General features: G+C 45.2%; 1 protein-coding gene across 1 annotated transcript; it reads right to left on the minus strand.

Moving 5' to 3' along the window:
• Positions 1-4520: 4520 nt before the first annotated feature.
• ACTRT2 (actin related protein T2) lies at positions 4521-7516 on the minus strand. Its single transcript, XM_049804741.1, is given in 2 exon segments — positions 4521-5632; positions 6376-7516. Coding segments are annotated over 2 exon segments (2253 nt in total).
• Positions 7517-23698: the final 16182 nt, after the last annotated feature.

Consider the following 23698-nt stretch of genomic DNA (forward strand, 5'->3'; position numbering starts at 1 on the left):
CCTGCCAGTTGCTCGGTAAGTGAACGGATGGAGCTGCCCACGCTCAACTGCAGGACTGGTATTTCTCTGCCTTTGGTAACGCCGTTACCCTTTCTGGCCACTTCTAAGCGTCCACAGAGCTTGTTTCCCCCCTGCAAAGCCTGCCTCCTGCAGATCCTTTAGCCTCACCGCTCCTTCTTCGGCATTCCTGGCCGCGCCGGGTCTCCGCCGGTCTTTGAGATGGCCACGTCGCCGAGCGTCTTTGATGATTGCCGTGGTTTCGTCGGCGGTAGGCTGCGCACGGATGGTGAAGAAACACCTAATTTACCCAGACAGCTCGGATCTGACCTCGCTTGCTAAGCCTGGCTACCAGCCCTCGCGTGGTAAGCCTGCGAGCGCAGTGTTTCCGAACTTCTGTAAGGTCAAGCCTCGCCATACTGTGCCCTAACGAAGGGGGTCATTTCTCTACCCTCCTCCGTGCCCCTTCTGTTGAGATGTACTTGGCATTCTCTATCCAGCTGCTTTCAGAACAAGCTGCCCACCACCCTCCTCCTCCAGACCCGCCAAGGCAGAAGCGAGGGCACCTTTTACAGCAGTGTGCTCGCACAGCTCAGCACAGGCGAGGGCAGCGGACAGGAGTTTTCAATAATAAAAATAATAATTATTTGTCTAGCGTATATTTGAACCCAGCCTTTTTATTGTGCTTATGATAACAGGGAGGAGAGGGAGAAAGCAAGAGCTCTTGTACAGTTCTCGAGAGCTTGCAACCAAAAATGGGCAGGGTGAAAAGAATCACATTGGTTTGGGTAATCAGTGTGCATTGTCCCAGGCTGACATTATTGCATACCAATAAAACCTTTAAATTCACAGTGGAGGTGCAAAATGATGAATTGTTTGACATGTAAAAGAAAATAAAGAGCTGCTGCTAGATTGAAACTTAAATGAGACTTGGGGAGGGAGGGAAAAAATTACCAGGATGTGCTGGTTTTGGCTGGGATAGAGTTAATTTTCTTCATAGTAGCTAGTATGCATGCAGAGAGTCAAGAGCTTTTCTGCTCCTCACCCCAGCCTACCAGCGAGCAGGCCGGGGGGGGGCACAAGGAGTTTGGAGGGGACACAGCCGGGACAGCTGACCCCAACTGACCCAAGGGATATTCCAGACCATACAACATCATGCTCAGCATATAAAGCTGGGGGAAAAAGAAGGAAGGAGGGACATTCGGAGCGAGGGCATTTGTCTTCCTAAGTCACCATTATACATGATGGAGCCCTGCTGTCCTGGAGATGGCTGAACACCTGCCTGCCCGTGGGAAGCAGGGAATGGATTCCTTGTTTTGCTTTGCTTGCTTGCATGCGTGGCTTTTGCTTTACCTATTAAACTGCCTTTATCTCAACACACGAGTTTTCTCACTTTTACTCTTCTGATTCTCTCCCCCATCCCACGGGGGGGGACGGACAGGGAGAGCGAGCGGCTGGGTGGGCCTTAGTTGCTGGCTGGGGTTAAACCACGACACCGGAGCAGACTGCGATTTTTATGTAATTCCAGTGCAAACTTCACAAATGATTTTGTGTTTCTGATCTTGTGGCCCCAAAGTCCCAGACCTTTGCACTGATACGTGCTCTTAAAGCAAGAGACAGCTCTTACCCCAAATAGCTTGCAGGACAAGTAAAGGATGGAACAATAGAAGGGTGTTTAAAAGTGGGAACCAATGCCTGATGTGCCCAAGATTAAACTTTTCTTTCCACAATTTATCAGCGGCAAGTCTAGGAATTAACTCAGGCCTCTTTAATCCCTGCAAGCAGTCCTATATTCACCAGACTAGTGTTGCTTTCCTGAGGCTAGCTAGAAAGATCCCAGGCCTTTACAACATAAATCCTCTGTGTATCCAGGGAACAGGTAGAGGAAGGATTCCTGCAAATCATTTTTTAAGGTATGAGGGCCAAGGGAATAATGTCCCAAATGATTAAGACCTCAGACCTCTTCAAAGCAAAAGTGAAATATAAATGAAGCAATGAATTTCCAGTGCCCTGTGCAGTGATGGAAACACAAGGTGACCAAGAGACTGAAGAGGCTGATATGAAGTCTGGAGTCATGGAACATGTGCCAACTTCTGCTATCTTGTTGCGTGCCCTTGAGCAAAGTCATGTCTAAGAGGTAAATGGAAACAGCCAGGACAAACCAGTACTGTGGGTGTTACATACCTGTAATAATGGTTTGTTGAGTGATTTTCACCTGGGAGGAGCTGAACCAGGTCCCTCGACGCAAAACAAGTTTGATATCGATGAATCCATCCTGGATTACATCAGGCGGTATCTTGTTGTGCAAGGGTGAGATCTCATTAAAAGCACACACAGAGCTCTGCTAGGTGTCACTCTCCAAACACGTTTTGTGTCTGCATCTGGGTTTGCAGAGTTATCACCCTCTTTGCTTTTCTTTTCTCCTTCCTGACAACAACCTTGAGTTGCACTGTTCGCTCAGGTTCCCTCTGCTTTCCAGCACACTGGTTTTTTGCATTTTTATTTGCATTAGATTATTGGGGCAGGAGTCTAAACACTTAAGTTACTGCAAATCCCTCCTCATATGGAAGTCAGTGAGCTGTAAAATATTTAAACTGTCTACAGTTGTACCTCATTTGTTTACACATTTCCAGTGGGCTGCTAGAAGGTAACATACTGTAATAGAAGCAAGATCCAAGACTGCTGATTCTGATTTCATAACAGCTCTAAAAGCGCTCTGAATACCTGCATTAACTTGATGGAGTAATATATATCTCAACCTTCCAAAGCCTTAGGGCCCAAGCGGAGCAGGAAAGCTATGTGTTTTTCTCCAGACTCTTTGCTTTATGCTTTCGCTCTGATCATTGGGGGAAATGAAGTGAGGTGAGCCTCGCTGTATTTACTGCTGGAGTCATCCACAAATCGTCCTCCGCTCCCCTGCCTGCATCCTTCGCCGCTGGGTCTTTCAGCCCGTTTTATTTGCCCGCTCGTCCCGCCGGGGAAGGGCTCCAGGGCTCGGTGCACAACTGCACCCAGGGCGAGATGTGCCTCTCTTCGGAGCACTTGTAAATGTCTTGTAGAAAAGGAAAAGCGTGTTGTGATTCTTCAAAGGGCAGCGAGAGGAGGCGATAGATGACTAATCAGTCCCAAGGCAGCAGAGGGCATCAATGAGTTTGAAGATTCATCTCCGGAGCTGAATGAAAACAGCCAGACACTGTACTGAATAATTAAGAAGACAGATTTCAGCTCTCTTCCTATTTTCACGTTAGTCTTGAACAAATTCAAGAAGTTCTCAGGTATATCCAGAGCGTTTTTTTTTTTTTCAAATAATTTTTGAACAATATATAAATCATGCTGCTAATCAGTTTCACAAATTATGACAAGATTTCTATTGCCTGACTGGATGCAGGGCGTATATTTGCAGATGTGGGTAAAGATGATCTCTGTAAACGCATAATTTTCAAGTTGTTTATGTGGATGCACATTTCGCTGCTGAAATTTTACACCTTTGTTACAAATTTCATAGCTTGCTTTGGAAATCCAATCAGCTAGCCATGACGTTTACGCTAGTTAAGCTTATTTGGTGGAATTATTTACAAAAATTGAGCTTGGCAAGGCAGATTTGCTTAGTAGTTCAAGCAAATAGTTGCAGGATTATTTTGATGCTTTCCCTAGCTCTCGGTGACGTGGTAGAGGAATAACACTTTCTCCTAACATATTCGGCTTTTCCCAAAAGAGAATCGGTGTCGGCTAGGAACCAATGCCTCCACCTTCTCTTAGATGCCTGACATCAAAACATTTGTTCAGGAGTCCGCTAAGAATAAACGCAAACTAGATACCTTTCACCTTGCGCCCTCTGATTAATTTACTAATTTGAATTAACATTATATTAGGTTATGTAAATGTCCTCTCACATTAGTCCTTATGCTAGAATATTAGTGAAACCCCACCGATGGACAAACGGAGGCAATGGTTTACGTGATGTGACACAGCAAATCACACGGCAAGGCCGCTAATAGCACAGAGATATTCCAGGTCCGCGAGCTCTGCTTTAACAGCCGGATCAACACATTTTCGTTTGGTGAGCAAAAACAAATTTAGAAGTTCGGACCCCTCTGAGCTCCTCCAGGGCTGCTACAGGAGATCTCCAGTGCTGTGCTGAAGGGTCAGCAATACCCTTGAGCCCTCTATTTCTGCATCAGAGGTCTCTTTCCACTCTTTGGAAGTTTACGGTGAATGGCAAGGAGCCAGCCCCCACGGGCATGGGATGGAGGTGGCTTGTTCTCAAGTGTTTAAAAGTCTGACAAACTGTTTGCAGTTCTAGCAGGGATCAACACATTTCTAGAATTAAAACCAACATCTTGGATAGCAAAAAACCTCTGAACAAGGACTCTTTCTTCAACCCAATGCACAAGGGACCTTTCTTTAGCAAGCTATAAAATCACTTACTATAAATCAATTATTTTTGTACTGATTTATTAACTGCTCTCCAGCTGTTCAGATTGGCACTGAAAAAAAATTCCTGGATGGTCCTACTGAAATTTTCAAAAGCATTTTCTCTGGAGTACTGTTGGTCCAACCTCGTCATAGTCTTCCCTGGTAACCCACATATTCCTAAACGTTCTTAAGCTGGCAAGGATGGAAGCACCGATCCACACAGAGTGCATCCGATCTTGTGGTGAGATGATCTTGACAGGAGTTGTGTTGGAAATTCCCGTCTGGAGCTCCTTCAGAAGCCTTTCCTTGAAACCTCGGAAAAGAGTCGATCCGCCCGATAGCAGCACGTTCCTTAGCATGTCGGGCTGGATATGCTCACGACACTTGGCGATGCTCTGGAGGACCATCCTCCCAACCCCTGGCCCTGGGATTTCTGCCTCTGCTGGCACAAAAAGCGTTTCAGGAGCTCGGAATAGCTGGTCTCCTACCTTGACAGCCCTTCCATCAGGGAGAAGGTACTCGCACATAAGTTTTTCAGGCTTTTCCTGCATATTTTGCCTAGGATCTAAAGCAACATAGCACAGCTTCTCCTTCATATCCCTCACAATTTCTCTCTCTGCCGTGCTTACGAAGGAGTGCCCGGTCTCCGAGAGGAGCCTAGCAAGGTATTTGGTTACACCTCTGCCTGCAAAATCCCGTCTGGTAATGCCATGTAGCAGATAACAGCCTTTGTAGACCGGGACCGTGACGGTGACACCGTCGCCACTGTCCAGGACCAGTCCGGTTGTGCGGGCACAGGCGTACAGGGCTGTTAGCGCCTGCAGAGTCACGAAAAGAGCTGGCACCTGGAAGCTTTCGAACATCGTCTCAGCCATTTTTTCTCGATGCCGCAAAGGATTGAGAGCGGTCTCGGTCAGCAGGGCTGGCCTCTCGCTCGGTTTCATTTTGAGTTCTTGTTCGTACAGATATCTCCAAATCTTCTCCATGTCGTCCCAGGATGTAACTACCCCATTTTCCATCGGGTAAGTGAAAGACAAAATGCCCCTTTTGGACTGGGCTTCTTCCCCGATATAGCAGTCTTTATGTCTCACCCCAAACATGACAAGTTTGAATTTGGGGTATCCCACAACAGTAGATATAACCGAACGGGGCGCCTGTTCCCCTGACAGACCAGCCTTACACTGTCCAGAGCCGATATCAAAAATCACGGCGCGGGTCCCTGCCGCCGCCGAGTCAGACATCTGGGCAGGATGGGTGCCGTCCCTGGCAGCGGCTGCTGGCACAGAGCATCTCCAAAACATTCTAGATCCCCCAATCCCAAATAGGCACCTCTGCGCCGAGCTCACAATCCTCCGCAGCTGCGCCGGCAACGCTGCTTCCTCCAGGGAGCCAGCGGTGCGGAGCATTTTGATTCAGGGCTAGTATTTGGAAGTGAAACTGGGTGTTCTTGCTTCCCGGATAAATTACAGCAGAGAATCGATGGATTTTTTCAAACCCTCAGGCACAGAGGAGGGTCGGTTACAGTAATTGCATTTGCATTGATTTATATTTGGATTCTGTGTGGGGTTTTGCTGGGTTTCTAAAGGAAACATTTTTAATGAGGTCAAAAATAACGTGAGCGCTAGGTTTAGAATACAAACCCCAGATATCTCAAAGACCTTAGAGGGAAGAATCTCCCAGGAGTGGAGGTGCGCTGATCCCCAGGTGACTCCAAGGCAGGCTGTGTGTCAGTTAAGGAGTTACGGCATCCCTGGGACATGCACGCACCTGTAAACTCTGCGGAGGGGAAGGGAGATGCTAAACAATAAGATCCTCGTTACCGATGTTTTTAATGTTTTATTTTCATGCAGGTTTTGTCAGCTAATAAACGCACAGCCAGCTGCAGCCCCTTTTAGGTCAGTCAGCTCTCAGGAGCGTTTCGCGCTCCGGCATTGCTGTAGCAAGCCATTCTCTTGGTCTGACGTTCTCCTCAAAAGCATTTTCGGTGAATGACAGCTGGCCCAAAATCCTTGTAATCGCTCACGGTGACCCACATTTGTTTGAAAGACGTCAGGCAGGTGAGGATGGAGGCCCCAATCCACACGCAGTATTTTCTCTCAGGGGGTGCGATGATCCTCACAAACATGCCAGCGGGCACTTGCAGCTTCATCTCCTTCAGGATCCGTTCCTCCAGGCCGGGAAAGAGCGTGGACCCACCCGAGAGCAGGATGTTGCCGTAAAGATTCCTGCGCACGTCGATGTCGCACTTCATGATGCTGTTGAAGATCATTTTGTGCACGCCGGGAGCTTCAACTCCAATGTTTGCAGGCACAAAAAGGGTCTCTGGTGCACGAAAGAGCTGGTTGCCTATCTGGATGATATTGCTGTCAGGCAATCTGTATTCTTTCATGATTTCTTCTGGCCTTGCTTTCATTTCTTGGACGGGGTCTAAGGCTACGTAGCACAACTTCTCTTTGATATCCCTCACAATTTCCCTTTCAGCTGTGCTAACGAAAGTGTGTCCACTCTCCAAAAGAAGCTTCATAAAATATTCGGTGATATCCCGGCCAGCAATATCCAGCCTGGCGACAGCATGGGATAAACAGTATCCTTCATATATGGGGACCGTGTGGGTAACACCATCCCCGCTGTCCATGACTATTCCAGTAATACGGGCCGATGCGTAGAGCGCCAGGGTTGCCTGGACTGCAACGTACATAGCTGGCACCATGAAGCCTTCGAACATGATCTCTGTCATTTTTTCCCGGTTCTGCAGAGGATTGAGGGGGGCTTCAGTCAGCAGCACCGGCCTTTCGCTGGCTTTGATTCTCAGCTCATAGTCATAGACGTGTCTCCAGATCCTTTCCATATCATCCCAGCAGGTAACTATGCCGTGGTCAATTGGATAATTCAAAGACAGGATCCCTCTTTTGGACTGAGCTTCTTCGCCAATGTAACATTCTTTCTGTCCCGCTCCCAGCATCGTAGCTTTGACTTTTGAGCGACCAACAATTGCTGTAAAGACAGACCTTGGGCTGCTGTCACCTGCGATACCCGCTTTGAATAACCCGGACCCATTGTCAAAGATTACAGCCGGGACATCCAAAACGCCGGGGTCAAACATTCTTCGCAGAGCTGACGGCTCCCCAGAGTGGCTCCCTGGCACTTTTGCCCCTTCCCTTTTACAAGCTGGTCACCATGGCTAGGCAAGTCTTTTCAGGGATGTAGAGCTTGCTGTTTCCAACATGTCTGCCCCCAGCTACCTCACAATGGCCAGTGATACAATAATACATTTTCCCAGCAAGTTACCTGATCCCAGACACTTCCCTGGATATGGCCAGAGTAGCTTTACCATGACTCCAGCCAGAGGACTATCAATTCACCGAGTGTGATCCACAGGTCATGGCCCACGAATATACATATCCCTGTAATGAGACCGAGAGCATTTTTTTCCTCAGAATAGAAAAGCATGTATTGCAAAATACGTGCATGACAATAATTAAATTTTTCACATGTGCCTCTGGCTTAGCTAAGACTCTACAAATATTTCCAAGAGTTGGTGAGGATTAGGAGAATTTTGTCTCCCTGGAAATATTAACTGAATTACCAGTTTGTTTTTCTGAATAACGTCTGCACTGGAAGCAGACCTTTTCCAGCTGAATCCTTTCTGATCCTTTACAGGAAACTCTGAAAAATATTTTTGAATAGTTAGAACTATGTTTGCCACTGATTATGGCATTCTGGAATATTTTTTCCGGTCCTTGTTTCTTAATTTAAAGACTATTTTCTGGTATAATCACAAAAGTAAAATAATAATCTCTGCCTCTTACTGGTTTATAAAACCCTAACAGCTTTAAACAATGCTCATGATGCCTTCTACTGCAAAGAAATTCCTTCCCATAATGAATCTATATCCTAGGCTGCTGACAAGCTGACCTGCCTGCAAATAAACAGGCATGCAGATGTCTTCCTTCCATGCTTCCCTTTTCCATTCAGCACTTTGCTGAGAACAAACTCTTTTTTGGAAGTTTGTTCAAAAGGATGAAAAATATCCTAGATCTTCACAACTGATCCCCATTTCCCATCTAACTGGTTTTTGGGTTTGTTTTTGTTTTTAATTTTGCTTTAAGAGAAGATTTCCCAAAGAAGAAAATTTTCTATAGCTTTGAATCCAATGAGATCTGACAATCCAAATCCATTTACAGAGAAAATTTCCTTTAAAAAAAAAAAATAAATCACTATATAACTTCAGTTTGAATCCTTGGCTGCCAGAGTTTAATTGCTTCTCCTTGTGGCTCTAAATCCAGGGCAGCTTCAAAGCAAGGGTGGCTTCTATTAAATTTAATTACTTTTTCCTGCAGCTCGCATGGCAAAGGTGCCAGGTACTAAATGAAGGCGGTTATGAATCAGAGGCAGATTCCAAACAAAGATATATATTAAACAGAAATTTTAAGCGTAAGCAAATGACCTCCTTGTACAGAGACATTTATACCCCATATGAGCTATTAAAAAAAAAAAAAAAAGCCATCTAACAAGGGATCAGCTCTGCGTATGTTATTTCCATTCTGCTTAGATTCCAGACATGTTTGTGTTAAATGCCACCCTATCCATTTTAGCAATTTCTCTAATCCTCTTAATATTTGTGTACATATATTTCAGTGTGTGGCACGCTTGTTTTCATGCATGCTTCTATATTAATGTCAACAGGTGTCCTAATCATTTAAGAGGTTGTTATATGCATCGCACTAGAAGCCCCATTTAATCCAGCACGGTCTGCATGCAGCTTACAGCGAAGCACTCCGTTTTGAACATGATGTTCAGTATTAAAACAAGGGAATATTGACTGGCATTATTATTAAATGGCAGTTGAATCTAGGCGCAGGAATGCTCATCTGTTCCCTCATATTGGTTCTGTCATAAATCACCTTAAAAAGGGCACGTGTGAATTAATTTTGTTACTGTAGGGTTTGTAACAAGGGAAATGACTGTGTTTAGCTGAAGTACTGTAAATTGGACTCATAGAAGAGACAATATGAGACATCAAAAATTTCTCGTGCTCACCTGGCGGTATAGTTTATGCTGTTATGACAAGTCCTCACTCAGGAATGGAAAGATAGCTCATTTTCTGAAAGCCAGTCGGTCTTTGGCCTTTGACATTTGCCAGGGGCTGCCAGCTGTGGAGAGACATGTAAGGAACTGAACTGAGACGAGCAAATCCATTCCACAGGAGCCGCTAACGTCTTGACTAGATGGTATCCGCTGTTTGTCACCTCTTAATGGGATGGAATACGAACTCGAAGCTGAGAGGCACATTGGAAACGCAGTAATAACGCAATTCCCACAACGTACCAACCATAAATGACCTCTGTCCCACAGGCACTGGGTTGTATAAATCCATAGATAGTTAAACGTGTTGTTTATAGGCCAGTCTTGCTTGCTTTATGTCAGCGCTGAGCACGCATTTTCACCGACCGGCTTACCCACGTCTTTTCGCTTTACTGACCGCGTCGTCCGCGCAGAGTGATCCCCCCAGGCAAACCAGAGCTTGTCCTTTCTCCACAGCCAACCTCTGTCCAGAGAATTCTGGAGACACAGATGTCCCTCGGGGCAGATTCTGCGTGAATCAGGCCAGGCTGGAAAGCACCTAGAAAAAGGTGATGAGCTTTGGAAGGTCTGACTTTACCTGGGGTAAAACTAGAAGGAAAAGGATCAGCTCTCAGTCTCTATGCCTGCGTAAATGCTGAGGGCCTGGGTAATGTGTAACACCTATAGCAGGAGGAATAGATGTCTTTCCACATCTAGAAAGCGTTACCAAAAAGAGAGACAAGTAGGACCAGAGACTGAGGGAGAGATGCTTCTCTCCGTGCCTTTCTACACCGGATTATTTCGATATCTTCTTACCTGTGTTTCCTTTGCATTTGTGTGGGTCTTGCCATCCTCAGATGACTGTTTTCTGGATGTAAGCGCATTCTGAGCAGGTACAGTACAGGGCAGCAGCTGAGGCGAGGTGATTATAGTACACCAAATACAGGTGAAGCCCCAGAAATAGTAATGCTTCATCAGAGAATCCCTTAATGAAATCCATGGAATCATGATTTTTTTCTGTTTCACAGAAAAAGGGGACAATTGCAAGGAATTTGTTCATTCCCCAAACGCATTCCACTCTGAGTCTTTCTTGGTTTCCTACAGGCAACTGATTTTGCTGGCTAACACAATTATTAGGAAATCTCAGACATACAGGCCCAAGGAAGAGCTGCCTTATCCTTCAAAAACTTCACAGGGACTTGATGAATTGGCATTCATTTCTCCATAAAATAACTTTCTTAGCCAAGATATATCCACCACCTTTTTTGGGCACGTCTCCTCCATCTTTGATTACCCCCCCAAAAATGCTGATTGTCTTCTCGGCTTACAGTTTCCTCATTACCTTCTCTGGATGGGGAGGACAGATGTTTGGGCTGTTGGCTAAGAGAGAGCTCTGTGACAGTGGATCTGTCAACAGGACGACCAAGGCAGCTTTCCAAGTGGATTTTAAGCTGGAACTTTTGCTTGCTGCGAAGCAATGCATTAATACATCAAAAAGGTGAAAATAAGAAAAAACAAGAGGCTGGCATGTGGTGGACATGAGTCTCAAGGCAGCGTCTCATGTAAACGGAAGTATAGTGCCTTTTTATGTACAGTAGTAGTAATTTAGCACTTTCTGGGATATCCCAGAAACAAACCAAAGGATTTATTAAAGTGCTCCAGCTTAAGTGTTAGATGTCTGTGCTTTTACAGCTGAAAGATCACAGCTATAGAACCATCTCCCCGGAGCATGCATATGACTTGTGCAACAAATAGGAGTGCATTTATTAAGTGAATCCAAATGCATCAGAAATAAATATTACAGGAGAACAAGTGAGGAAAAGAAGGTATTTCAACCCAGAGGAAGTTTGAATGAGGAAGGACAAAAAATCTTCTGTTCAGAATACCACCATTGAAACCGTATGTGGGGAAGACAGAATGGAGACTGCTCAGCCTTCTCCATACCCTAAAAACCTGGACTGGCGGTTCACAGCGCACGGAAGAATGGAGCACATCAAATGCCGCGGCGATGATGGACGCCTTTATGAAGTCAGTCTGTCAGCACACGAGGACACCACTTAGTCTGTGCCACAAGTCATTCTGGTACAGATACAAAATGAGTTTATTATTTAGGTCGTGATAATGCCTGGAAAGCCGTTGGGCTCTCCCAGGGACTGTAGAAACAAACAGCAAAGGGCCAGCCTTGCTCAAAAGAATTCGGTCTGGGAAGTGAGACCTAACAGGTGGGTGAGGCAAACAAGCAGGTCAGGGTGGAAGGCAAGGGAGACAGTGTGAAAGAAATCAGGGGCTGAGAGCAGTTCTTAGCCAGTAAGAAGCAATAATCACCATCACAGATGCTTAGCTCTAACAACTTGACAAGATCCCTTTCTTCACATAGGAGCTGTGTTTGATTGCTCCCATACTTGTTTCCATCTAAAATCCCCATTTTGCAATGTCTTCGTGACACTCCAAACGTCCACAAAGCCCTTTGAAGTTGAATTTTAATGTGTTTATCGACACCAGTTATGATATTTCAAAACACATGGGCTACAAATTGTTACCATGCACTCCTTGTGTTTACAGTAATCCCCACATTAAAACAAACTCGGCCTTTCCTGATGATTTTATATCTTTTTGCTGACTCACTTGCCCGTGTTTATTGAAACTCCTGTTGAGGGTTTTTTTCAATATTCAACACTTTTGAAACATAAAACCCGCTATCTGCAGATTTCATATACTTTCGAAACATTTTGCATTCATTTTTATGGGCACCACATGGCCAAAATCCTCCTCTTCAATTTTCCTTCCAGATCTGTGACTTGCGATATGGGTTTCCCATGCTCGAGCCCAGCAGTCAACTCTGCGCCTGTGGCCGGTCTCGGTGTTAGAACTGCTGCCAAGACCTGGGCCAGCGATGGGTGGCTCCAGGAGCTCAGCCCTGACGCAGCAGCTCGGCCAGAGGAGGTTTTCCTCCGATCTCCGTGCGCTAGAGGTGGGCTTAAGCTGCAGCAAGGGAAGATTTTCGGAGCCCGCACCCTTGCCCGTTAGAAACGATAAGGGCAGTTCTTCCTTCCTTTGACCAGGGCTGAACCTGGGAGGTCTCTCCCATCCTAGGAGGACACCTTGGCTGCAGCCCCCGAGGAACGCGAAGCTGCCCGGTGGGTCAAGTTCAGGACTGCAACAGGGCTTTGCCACCCTCAGGGGGTCACGCTTAGTCAAGTGGGGCCAAGAGAGATGACTGTCGGGCTCCTGAAAGCAGCGGGCCAGCAGGCACTTGGAAGTGGACGCTGTCAAGTCGCTTGAGACCACACAGCTCGTCAACGTCTGCGGCTCTGGGCTGCGAAAAGTTTCGGTAAGCAACTCAGAGCCTGGAAGGTTGGACGCTCCACCACACGGCATGAAGCAAAAACATTTTAAAGCTCGATGTTTCGGTGTCTGCTGTCCCTATAAAGCATGAGACAGGCCCAGACTCCTCGTACTGGCTCCAAGACCCTTCCAGCACCAAACCTCCTTGGTGGTGCCGCGGGCAGCTGCACCCACCAGCGTCGGGGAGCGGGACCCACTCCTGTACCAGGACCCACTCCTGTTAATGTCCCCAGACAGACCATCTGGAAAGCAAAGCCGAGAAGACATGTTAATTTTGGCAATGAACAAAAGCACTGGGGAAGGCAGTAAAAAAAATCAATGTTTGCTAAATAGAAAAAAAGGATCTAAACTGGGGGAAATTTCATTTATTTTATAATTCCTAAAAGGTATTGGAGGGAGGGAAATTGAAACGGTAAACAAATTATAAAATATAAAAAAAGTTACAATGCATTGTCCTTTTAAAGGAAACTTAAATTACTGCATTGCTAAATTGGAAGAGCTCTGGGGACTCATTTATGGTCTTCTACTCTTTAGACTCACAAAGTCTAACCGGTATCTCTAGGGGTGGCTGGATTTAATAGTATCATCTAAAATGTAATAAACCCTGCAAGTGATGAACAACTGGGAAGGTGCAGAACACACTGGGATTCAAATTTAATTCAGATGATTTGGAATTCAGCATCTGAGAACTACTCAGAGGAGTTCACGTGTTATTTTCCACGTTGGAGAAAAGAAAATAAGATCTATACCTAGGAAGTGATATAAATTATGCATAAATAAAAGGCTTGGTTGAAAATTCATATATTTAAAATAATAGTCTTGATTATTTGAAAATGAAGAGGAGTCCAGGAAAAGACTTCTTATATTTTTTTATTGTCTGAACGCTCTGAATCAGGTAAAAGAATTTCACTAAACTGAACTCCAATCGCTTATCCACAAATTAACCTTTCCTGGGTAGAACCGAGGCCTGGTGGCTCCACTCTGAAATAACTCCATCTCCTACAGGTCGCCCTAGAATACTAATAGGAAGAAGGCAAGTTTTAGGATTAAGACATGGAAGGGTAGCCGACGGAGCTGCGCAGCGTATTTCTCGGTCTCTCAGCTCCTGTCTGACCATAAGCACGTCTCTCCAGATGTGCGCTGCAGTGACCGCCTATAAAACAGCTGCACCAACCTCACACACCACCTCCTGCAGCTCAACAGAGGGACGGGTCCAGACCGCACCTGATGCCTTTCAGCACAAGACCGGCACAAATACTAACGTTTGACGTGAAAACAAAAGCAAAGCAACGCTTTCTATAAGCCTGCAAGAGCACTCCCCGCTCAGACCGCTTCAGGACGAGCGGATGGTAAAGAGACGTGGTCTCCAGCTGGCCCTCGGACATCTGCTTACGGCTCCTGTGTGCCACTCCTGTTACACGTTCGGCTCTGTGTCTGCTCAGGGAAGAGCCTTTGTAAAAGAAATCAGAGTTGTCGGGAGTTTCGAGACTGTACGACGGAAAAAAGGGAAAGCAGGGCTCTCTTACCCTTGGAAAACTGTTAATTCAGCATTAAATACATACCGAGCTGTTCTGGAATCTCATTGTTACTTTATATAGCCAAGTACCATTACCTCTAACTATATTCCAATGGCTGTTGGACTTGGGTTTACGAGCAAATTGTTAAAAGCTGTGTCTGAGGTATGAAAGCGACAAGTGGAAAGCATTCCCATGAAGTGTGCAGGATGGCTGGAACTGGGCCAGCGGTTTAGGTCAAAACTCAGTCACATGTCCTGCTAGCTGGTCCGGAACATCCTTCAAATCCAGCTAAGCAAACAGCTCGGAGAGCCCTGTGCCAAGTGCCAACTCCAGCTGGCATCCTGGGACATTTTATTCTACAGTTGTTGCAGTTTTGGAGGTTACGAAAAGTTTACTAATGAGAAACATTTCGGGACGCTGTGCCAACAATCTAGGCTGAAGGAAGAGCTGTAATGACATGAGCATATATAACTTTGGTGGAAAGTCTGAAACATCGGTTCCACACCCTGAGAACTGCCTCTCTGTTTATAAATCCCAACAATTCTGAACATCAAGAGAAATCCGCCTGCTTGCTCTTAAGATGTTTACATTGTGCTTTCTAAATATTTAAAACCATTGATGAAATTAAAGACAACTTTCACGATGCTGTGTTCCTCAGTTATTTCGTTCATTTTGCTTTACAGGGCCAGTGCTCCTTTTGTAAACAGGAATTTGATATAGCAAAAGGGGCAGGAGACCACTGGGCAGCCAGGGATTCTCAGCAAACAATTTTGGTAACCCTCTTTATAAATAATCTTAGCAAATTTCTGTTGGGAAATAATAGATTGTTTAGCTTTCTAAGGAAGAAGCACTTGCAGCCAGACCTATAAGATGCAGAAGATGGGATGGGTGTGTGGGTGGAGAAGCTGCCTCTCAGGATCCTGGTATCAACTATTGATGCAGAGCCCATCTGTGTGCTGTTCAGTGTCAGAGAAAAGGGAAGGCAAGGAATCATTACACAGGATTCCCACAACAGAAAAATTTCAAGGACTTTCTCAGCTGCCATGTTTCTCTCTCTCATTTTCAAAGTTCTCCTTTGGCTGGTGCTCCAGCTGGCATTTGATGGACAGAAAAGGAAAACAAACCCATGGTTCCCAGAGGATTTCTAGCAGAATATTCAGCATATTAGAAGTGAAAGAAGAAACACTGAAAGTGCAAGCAAAACCTCTGTTCCCATCTTCACTCTAAGGCAATATTTGGGTGCAGTAGGAGTGCAGAGCAGTCTTTGTCTCTCTACCAATGCTATTCATCACTACGTTTACCATATTTTCCTTTTCTTTCCATAACTCCTGGCTTCGCTCATGTCTGGGTGTTTTCTAACCAGCCTTAAGGCAATAAATCTAAGCTGTCAGCATTGGAAGAAAATTAATGTGAGAAGTTGTTCCAAAGGCCACCAGCCTTTTCCTGACTGGGTGTGCTGTGTTAATCCAGGATTCCTCAACAGCTTTCAATGTTTTGCTATTTTCGCAAGGTTTTGAGGCTACAGATGCATTTTTTGAAGAGCGGCTTTGAATCGTATCCTGTAGGATACCAAATTAACTGGAGTTTCTTCAGATTGCAAAGAGAAGCGAAGGTGCTCGGCGCAGGCCCAGATCTGACCCTAGGCCATCTCTGGCCAAGCCACAAGCAAAACCCAGATCCAGAGTGGGAACGCATCCGGGTCTGAATCTGGGTTGAACTTTTCGTGAAGAAAAAGGCCAAGTGATTAAAACCCAATCCTGTTCCTATGCCCCGTAGTGATGACGCTGGTTGAATTATTCATTGCAAGTTATTTATCCAAAGAATGCGGCTGGCATTTATGCTGAATACATTACTTGCAAGTTTTGATTTCTTGTTTCATTACTCACTCTGTTCTGTACCACTCAGAAACTCCAACCTCTTCATTTCTGAAAGTCTCTTTTCTGAGTCTGAGAAAAAGAACACTTGGGAAACAACCTTCAGCTGGTGCTGATCTGATACAGCAAATACCTCCCTGGGAAAGGACAGCCTGGCAGTTAAGGCATTTTCCTGGAACTCAGGAAAGCAATGTTCTTTTACCCCATTCAGCTGCAGATGAACTCCGTAACCCTGGGCAAATCACTTAGCTCCCTGTACCGCTGGCTGCACATTTATAAAGTGGACATCGTATTTCTCTCTGTAAGATACCGTAAGGCTACATATGTTAAAGATGATGAATTGCCTAGTTACTATGGAAACTGGAAAAGCACCTAATGCAGATGGATGGGTTTAGAAACAGATCCACCTGACTGAAAAATCATGAGCAATTGGGAACTTCATTAGGTAAAATTCATCATGTTGTAATCAGAAGGATTGTGGGAGCCACTCGAAACTTCCTTTAATAGAAAGTACCGGCTTATTAGATTTGACTCCGGATAGACACTGAAGATATTCCCTTGTATATTTTCAAACTCTCAAGTTTAATGTATCTGTTCAAATTTATTTTTCTCCCGGGGCTTGGGATGTTTAGGTAGCAAGTAAAATCCTTGCCCCGTGGAACAAAGATCATTAAAAGTAGAACAGTGACTGCAGAAATCAGCCCAGAAGTCTAAAGACTGGGACCTACTGAGAAAGAAGTTTAATTCCAAACCTAAAATCTCATGAGCCATTTAAAGAGAAAGTACCGAGCAACTGCTGAATGCAACTGTGGCAGTTTTTCCTCCACCGGGACACTACTGTTTCAATTATGTCCTCACAAAACACTGCTGCTCTCTGCTTTCGGATCAGACTTCATCTGCCAGCTGCTCAACCAGACATCTAGAGGTAGGTCAGTTAGAGTTTTGTCCAAGTACAAATCGAGCAAGGACTTCAAAACCCAGGCCGGCGTGTGCGTGCTAATCCCTGTTGCAGAACCAACGGAGAGAACCCACTCGTCGTTTCTTTTGCCTGGGTCCTAACCAAACATGGTATTTGCTTGCTTAGTTCTCAGAAGCTGACTGATGAATTTGGTTTTTAGAAAGGTATTTAAAATATGGAGGTTCCCCCCCCTCCTGCGACACATCCAATTATAATAATTTGGAGGTATTTCAAACTTTAGACCTCAAACCACTCCTCATTGTCCTATCAAATTATCCGGGTCTTTGACATGGAAAGTCATTATTTGCAAAGACTCCTGGTAGCAGCACTTACTGAAGTGAGGCCGCTCAGGTTTGGGAGTTTAAAAATGGGTTTGCCATTGCAAATGGCTCATCGAGTTACAGTTGTGTCTCGGTAGGGTAAAGCACTCAAGGCTTTCAATTGCAGCAGGCCCTGCTGACTCAGGGAATGAAAGCTATGGAACTGCTGGCAAAGGAAATGCTAATAATTAAAGCAGTAATCGTGACTCTGGGGCAAGAAATAAATGCCTACAGGGTGACGCCGGATTGAATAGACAAAGCAAATAAGAGCCTCATGCTGCACAATGCCACAGAGCAGTGATTACAGCTGGCAGCAGAACCCCCCGGCTTTCCGTGCCAGCACGCCGGGTACCGCTGGGTAAGGCTCACAAAAACCAGACCGCCTTCCCCAGCAGGACCAGCAGGCAGCGCCTTGGGAGGGAGAGGCTCGGTCAGCACGCAGCTCCACGCACATCGCTCGGTCCCCATTTTGTGCAGAGGGACGGCTCCCGCCCAAACATCGGGAAAACGGTGCCACGCTCTGAGGACTTGCGCTGGGCACCCCAACGGGTCGTGCTCTTCCCGTGAGAGAAAGCCCTCCCGTTTTCAGTAGAAGTGGAGGATGCTCCCCTTGCCTGATGGGCGTGACGGGTCCGCGCTGCCGCTAAGATCAAGACCACTAACAACATTTGCAGTGTTTTGGCCAGAGATGGCCCCATTTGGGCCATAAGTTATTTTGGAGGCGTTATTATTGAAACAGAAACACTGATCGTGAAATGACGACAGCAACAGTAGAAAGCAATAATGATAACTTTGACCTTGCGCTGCACATTACAACCAAGGTCCCCAAAACGCTTTCCAAACAACTACCTCCTCCCCTCAGTGCTCTTCTGAGAGGATGGTCAGCTGCTTACTTATAGTGGAAAGCAATTAACAATACAAATATTTTACTGATAAAATTTTTTCCGCACAAGTCACTAGTGCCCCCCTGCTTAAATAAAATGTCATGTGCAACGGTGAATGAGAACAGACGGGCCACATCCAGTTTGGAACGGAGGAGAACGGGCTACCTGTTTAATTTCAGACAACACTAAGATACCTGAAAACTTTAGATTTCTACGAAGTATGACGTAGTTCCCAGAGAGCAATCCCATGTCACCCGTGGCAGGTGAAGTGCTAAACACCCTCAGGGAAGTACAAGCTCTCTGAAGACGAGGGCAACCAGCAAATAGCTCAGATCTCTCCCTGAAGGGCGATGCGTAGGACGTGCCTCTGAGTAAAGTCCAGCACATGTGTAACCTGGCCCCTTGCGACTGGCAAATAACTTAATTTACCATCATTCAGGTGTCAGGTTCCACTTCCTTGTTTGCTGGATGTAATAATATCCCGCAGTATCTGGCTTGCACAAGGGACTAAGAGAAGTAATTTGACAGCAAAAATAAACAAATGAAAGGAGTCTTTAAATACATCAAAGAGAAAGTGGGCTACTATCTGTGGGACCATCATCAGAAGCCGTACCGCTGGATGCTAGCCCTGAAGCAGAGATGAACTTCAATGTTACTGCCTCCAGGGCCACAGGTCAAGAAACGTTTTGCTCCTGCTCGTTACGCTTGCTGTATACTTGCTGTTTGTTATAGTATATTTGCGATACTTAAAATTCATGTGAATTTTCTCGTCTGGAGATTGTCCTCCCCAAGGAATAAATTTTACCCTTTATCCTCAGGTTGCAGATAGGAAGCTACTAAATTTGGCCCAGGAAATCCTTGTCAGGAAGGCACTTAATTTCAGGAATAAAGACAACCTGGCAGGGGGAATCTGGTCCAGGATATTAGGAGTGGAAAGTGAAAATCTGCTGTTAGGCCATCAGTAAAATACAGCATTGCAAAGAAGACTTCTTCCAGAAAGGGCTGGGAGTCTTTCATTAAATGCAGCTAAGAAAAAACTCGGTGGGTTTTTTTCATTTGTGGGTGTTTTTTTCTCTCTAACAAAACTGGCCTAATGATGGGAGTAATTAAATTATAATGCCTCCACTATTGTTTGAATAAGGCAAACTCCCTCACATGCCGTTAATGTACTACTGCCAACAGCAGCCAGGGAACAGCCTCGACAATAGAGAGGATTTTCCAGCTCACTGTGCGATTTGATCTCTATAAACCTCCCATAACATATACTGTACGGCAGTAAATCATTTATAACATTATTATCCGCCCATCTGGGATCAGAGTGCAACCACTAAGACAACGCAAGAAATCTGGGCTCCTTTCAGCACTCCGTGAAATGAACCTCATTGGTAAGATTTCATTAATTCAGCAATTCAACAACTAGATCACGCTCCCTACAGGAGGGACTGTACTTTCCATTGGCTACCTTCCTAGGATTTCCCATGGCTCTGGTATTTTTATTCTCCAGTATTGCTGATACTTTCACTTGTATTTCAAAATGGTTATTGCTTGAGCGTGGTTGGCTGGTTGCAGTCCAGTTCCTAGTGAAAGAAGGAAGTGGTTTCGGAGAAAAAAATACCATGTTTTCCAAGTTAGCATCAGACTTTGTTCCCAGCTTAGCTTTGGTGAAAAGCCTTCTGAAGCCTCCTTCTGGATTTCCTAGCTCAGAACTGGAGTAGGAAAAAAACCAGCGAGAGTCAAAGCTCCCCCGGGCTCAGCTGCGTGTGCGGAGGCAGCGGCTGGCGGCTCGGCGATTACGCCTTCTCCATCCCAGGTTGTCACAAGCTATGGACACCAGCAAAAAAGGGTTAAAACGCCTTCCTGCAGAGCTTTGCTTTACCCATCGTGAGCTATATCTCACAACGACATTCCTCCTGCACGAACATCAGCCCGGCTGAAAACTCAGGGGTGACGCAAGACCGTGCGTCTACCTCACAGAAAATCTGTGTGTTCGTATCAAAGGCCGTAAAACGTGGTAGCTGCCAGTTTCGCCCCACGGACGGAATTTCAAGCCGAAATCTCAAAGTGAAATTCAGGCCATAGGCCGTTGCCTACAGCTTGACCAAAGAAAACTTTTGCACCGTCTTCTGGGAACAATCTCTGCCAAATTCCACACAGATCAAATGCACATGTGTCCAAACATTAAAAATTAATTAAAACAGAAGACCACCGCTTCACTTGTTACCTCGAGCACGAACCAAAGCCTGCTGAACGCTGGCTTTCCCCAGCCCCGAAAGCAGCACCTCTACAGGTAGGAGAAGACGGCAGGGCTGTCCTGGAAGAGCTGGGCTCTTCCACAAGAGCAGGACATCTTCAGGAAAGAGGGAAAAATCACGGGGAGTGGGGGAAAACTTGTGTCGCTGGCCATGGTATGAAGAACTCGTGAACGTGGTAGAACACAATTTTCTGTGTGATTTCTCGGCGTAAACATCAGTAAATGGAAAGCTAAGGCAGTGACGGCGCAACCGTCAGCAAGCTGCTTATAATCAGAGTTGTATTAGCATTGAACCTGCAATCTTTTCTATGCGCACCTGCAACAACATTAGCATTAAATAAAAATAGCAGAGCTCACCAAGTGTCTTCAAAGCATCATTTATTTCAGAGCCTCTGAATCACTGTATGTAGGCTTAATCAGTTCATACACATATACCTTAATTTATCTAAACTGGTTACCTAAACCCAAGGCAGTTCTTTGGCTACAAGCCCGTAATTTTTCACATATTCTTCAGAATAAAAGGAGAAATCCACTGCTGCTCTACTGAGCTGCTTTTAATCCAGAAGAAGCATATCAAGAAAGAGACCGACTTTCAAACCGCCCCTTGATTATTTGCTGCAATTAATGTTTTTGTACCAGCTCTTTTTCAATGTATCCAGCCACGAGACCAGATTTTCTTTCGGTAAACGTTAAAAGATAACATCAGGAAAGCCCTCCCGCAAAACCTACAGTCCGCTGCCGGTTGAGCAGCAACAAACCATGTCGTCCCCGTCTTTTGGGGAATAAAACCCACGGGCCTAAGCAGACAGGGAGAGAACTGTCCAGGTTCAGCGACTGCTGCTTAAATCGCAAACGCCTCTGCCTGCCCGCGGCGCCGTGTCCCCGCGCGTTCGGCTGGCCAAGCGCAATACCTTTCATTTCTTTACAAAGCTGGGGATGACTGACAGGCCCTGTTTTTCCCTAAAGAGGCCAAATTCAATCCAGCTCCCTTTTGGGATGCCGCTCCTGAAACCCATCCAAACCCTGTCTCCCCAGCCCTGCTTCTGACCTGCCCGTGCTGCGGTAGGTAGCGAGGAGCAAAGCCTTTTTTTCATCGGGTCAATCCCCAGCCCTCCTCAAATGTCATATCTTTTCAACGTACCTGACGGGGCAAAACACACTTGGCTCTGTCTCTGCTGGAGCTGTGTTCCAAAGAAGCTGCAGCTGGGGATATCTCTGAGTGTCCTTTCCAGGCTCACTTGCCCCGTATCATACTCGCATCCTCGGCTGTACCTCACCAAGGCATCAGAGAACTGGCACCTATGCCTAATAAGCCTCTGTGACACACTCCCTGGCAAAGCTAAGTGATAAAAGTTCTCAGAATAAAAACCAATACACAAACACAGATTTGAAAATACGGACCAGAGCCCTCTTCTATGCTTTCCTTGCTTGCAGCTTCTCTTTTCCTTCTGGCTGAAACAGCACCTTATCCTTGCAGCTCGTTTCAAATATATATGTGTGTACACATACAAATACACACATAAATATATTCCAATTCCAAGCAGCAGCTACTGAGGCAAATGAAAATATTTGTGTATGCAAACAGACCAATAAACTACTCATAAGTGCCAGGTGTACCCTAATAAATATCTCTCTACTCTGAGTGGCTTTTGATGTTCTTGTTACTATCAAATAGCTCACACATCCTAAAGACAAAGCCAATTTGTTCTAGAAAAATCACAGAACGTTTTTCATCTCAGCATAAAAATCATTGTGTTCTTAACATTTCAGAGCGTCCCTGGGCCAAACGCTGCCACGACAAAACGTTCATGCGCTGGCAACACAGGCTGTGTTCTGCTAAAGCTTGTACCGAAAGCAGGCAGATCACGGTCTAACACACACATACTTACCAGGATTGTGGATTTATTTAGCCTAATCTAACCTGAATGCCTGTTTGTAATGTAAGTGAATATCTAAACAGATTATTAAATGTAACAGCAATAGCTTTTTTACAAAAATCACTGGGATTATTCGAATTCTAGACGAGAAGAAAGAAGAGTGTTTGAGTAACATGATCTGCCAAAATAGGACGGAAACTCTTTAATAGCACCTTGCCAGAAACAATGCATGGCAGAGTCTGTTTTAAACAAGATGATTTTTCAGAATATTGTTACTGACTTTTTGTATAGTGTTAGTGAGGTTTGTGTACACTAATAAAAAATGAAAGCTGCTATTAAAAACAAATCAATGGACTGTACCTGGTTTTGATCACACAAGAGCTGGCCATTGGCATCGGTATTTGCAGCATCTGTTCCAATTAAGACTTGTTTTCTAGTTTAAAGATATTAGTCCAATCACTAGTGTTCTGTTGCAAACATGAATAGAGCATTGTTCTGGCAGAATGTAGTTAAACAGACTCCACAGACTCTATTAAACAGCTTTGCTACCCAATTAGAATGGGAAGGAGTCAGGCAGACATGACTGTACTGTGTACCCTCTGTTCCACATGTATTTTTATGGATTCATAGTCAATGAAAACAGTTAACGTGGAACATGTGTTAAGAAAACACAGACTGCATGCTGTCTTCCAGCATGACAAATGGCGCATCAAGCAATTTATCAGGATTTAATGGACACCAAATTTAATGATGATATAACGACTGCGTGTAAACCAATGCACAAGAATGGTGAACCATGCTACTTCAGATGATGAAAATAATTGTTTGAAGCTTGGCAACACAAAATCCTGAAAGCCTTAAAGCAGACAAGGACTATGTTCACCTTTGGGCATTGCATTGGGTAGCTTTAGACCTCAGGCTGATGACCACAGTAGGCAGGGGGATTTTCCAGGATGTTCTGTACTTGACAGAGTGGTTATTTATTGCAGACAGCTTGAAGGCTGACATGGGTATAAGATAATACTCAGTAGAGATGACATGGTGTCAAATGGACCATGTTGCATGTGATACAAGAGTGGAGATTAATAAGCAGTACGTATTTACCTCGTTTAATTGACCAGGGATAGAAAAAGGCTATAGGAGTGAGAAAGATTTGCAAGTTATTCTGCTAAGAAATAACTGTTCAGAGCGTGGT

This window comes from Accipiter gentilis, chromosome 1 (genome assembly GCF_929443795.1).
Source record: "Accipiter gentilis chromosome 1, bAccGen1.1, whole genome shotgun sequence".
Classification (NCBI taxonomy): domain Eukaryota; kingdom Metazoa; phylum Chordata; class Aves; order Accipitriformes; family Accipitridae; genus Astur; species Astur gentilis.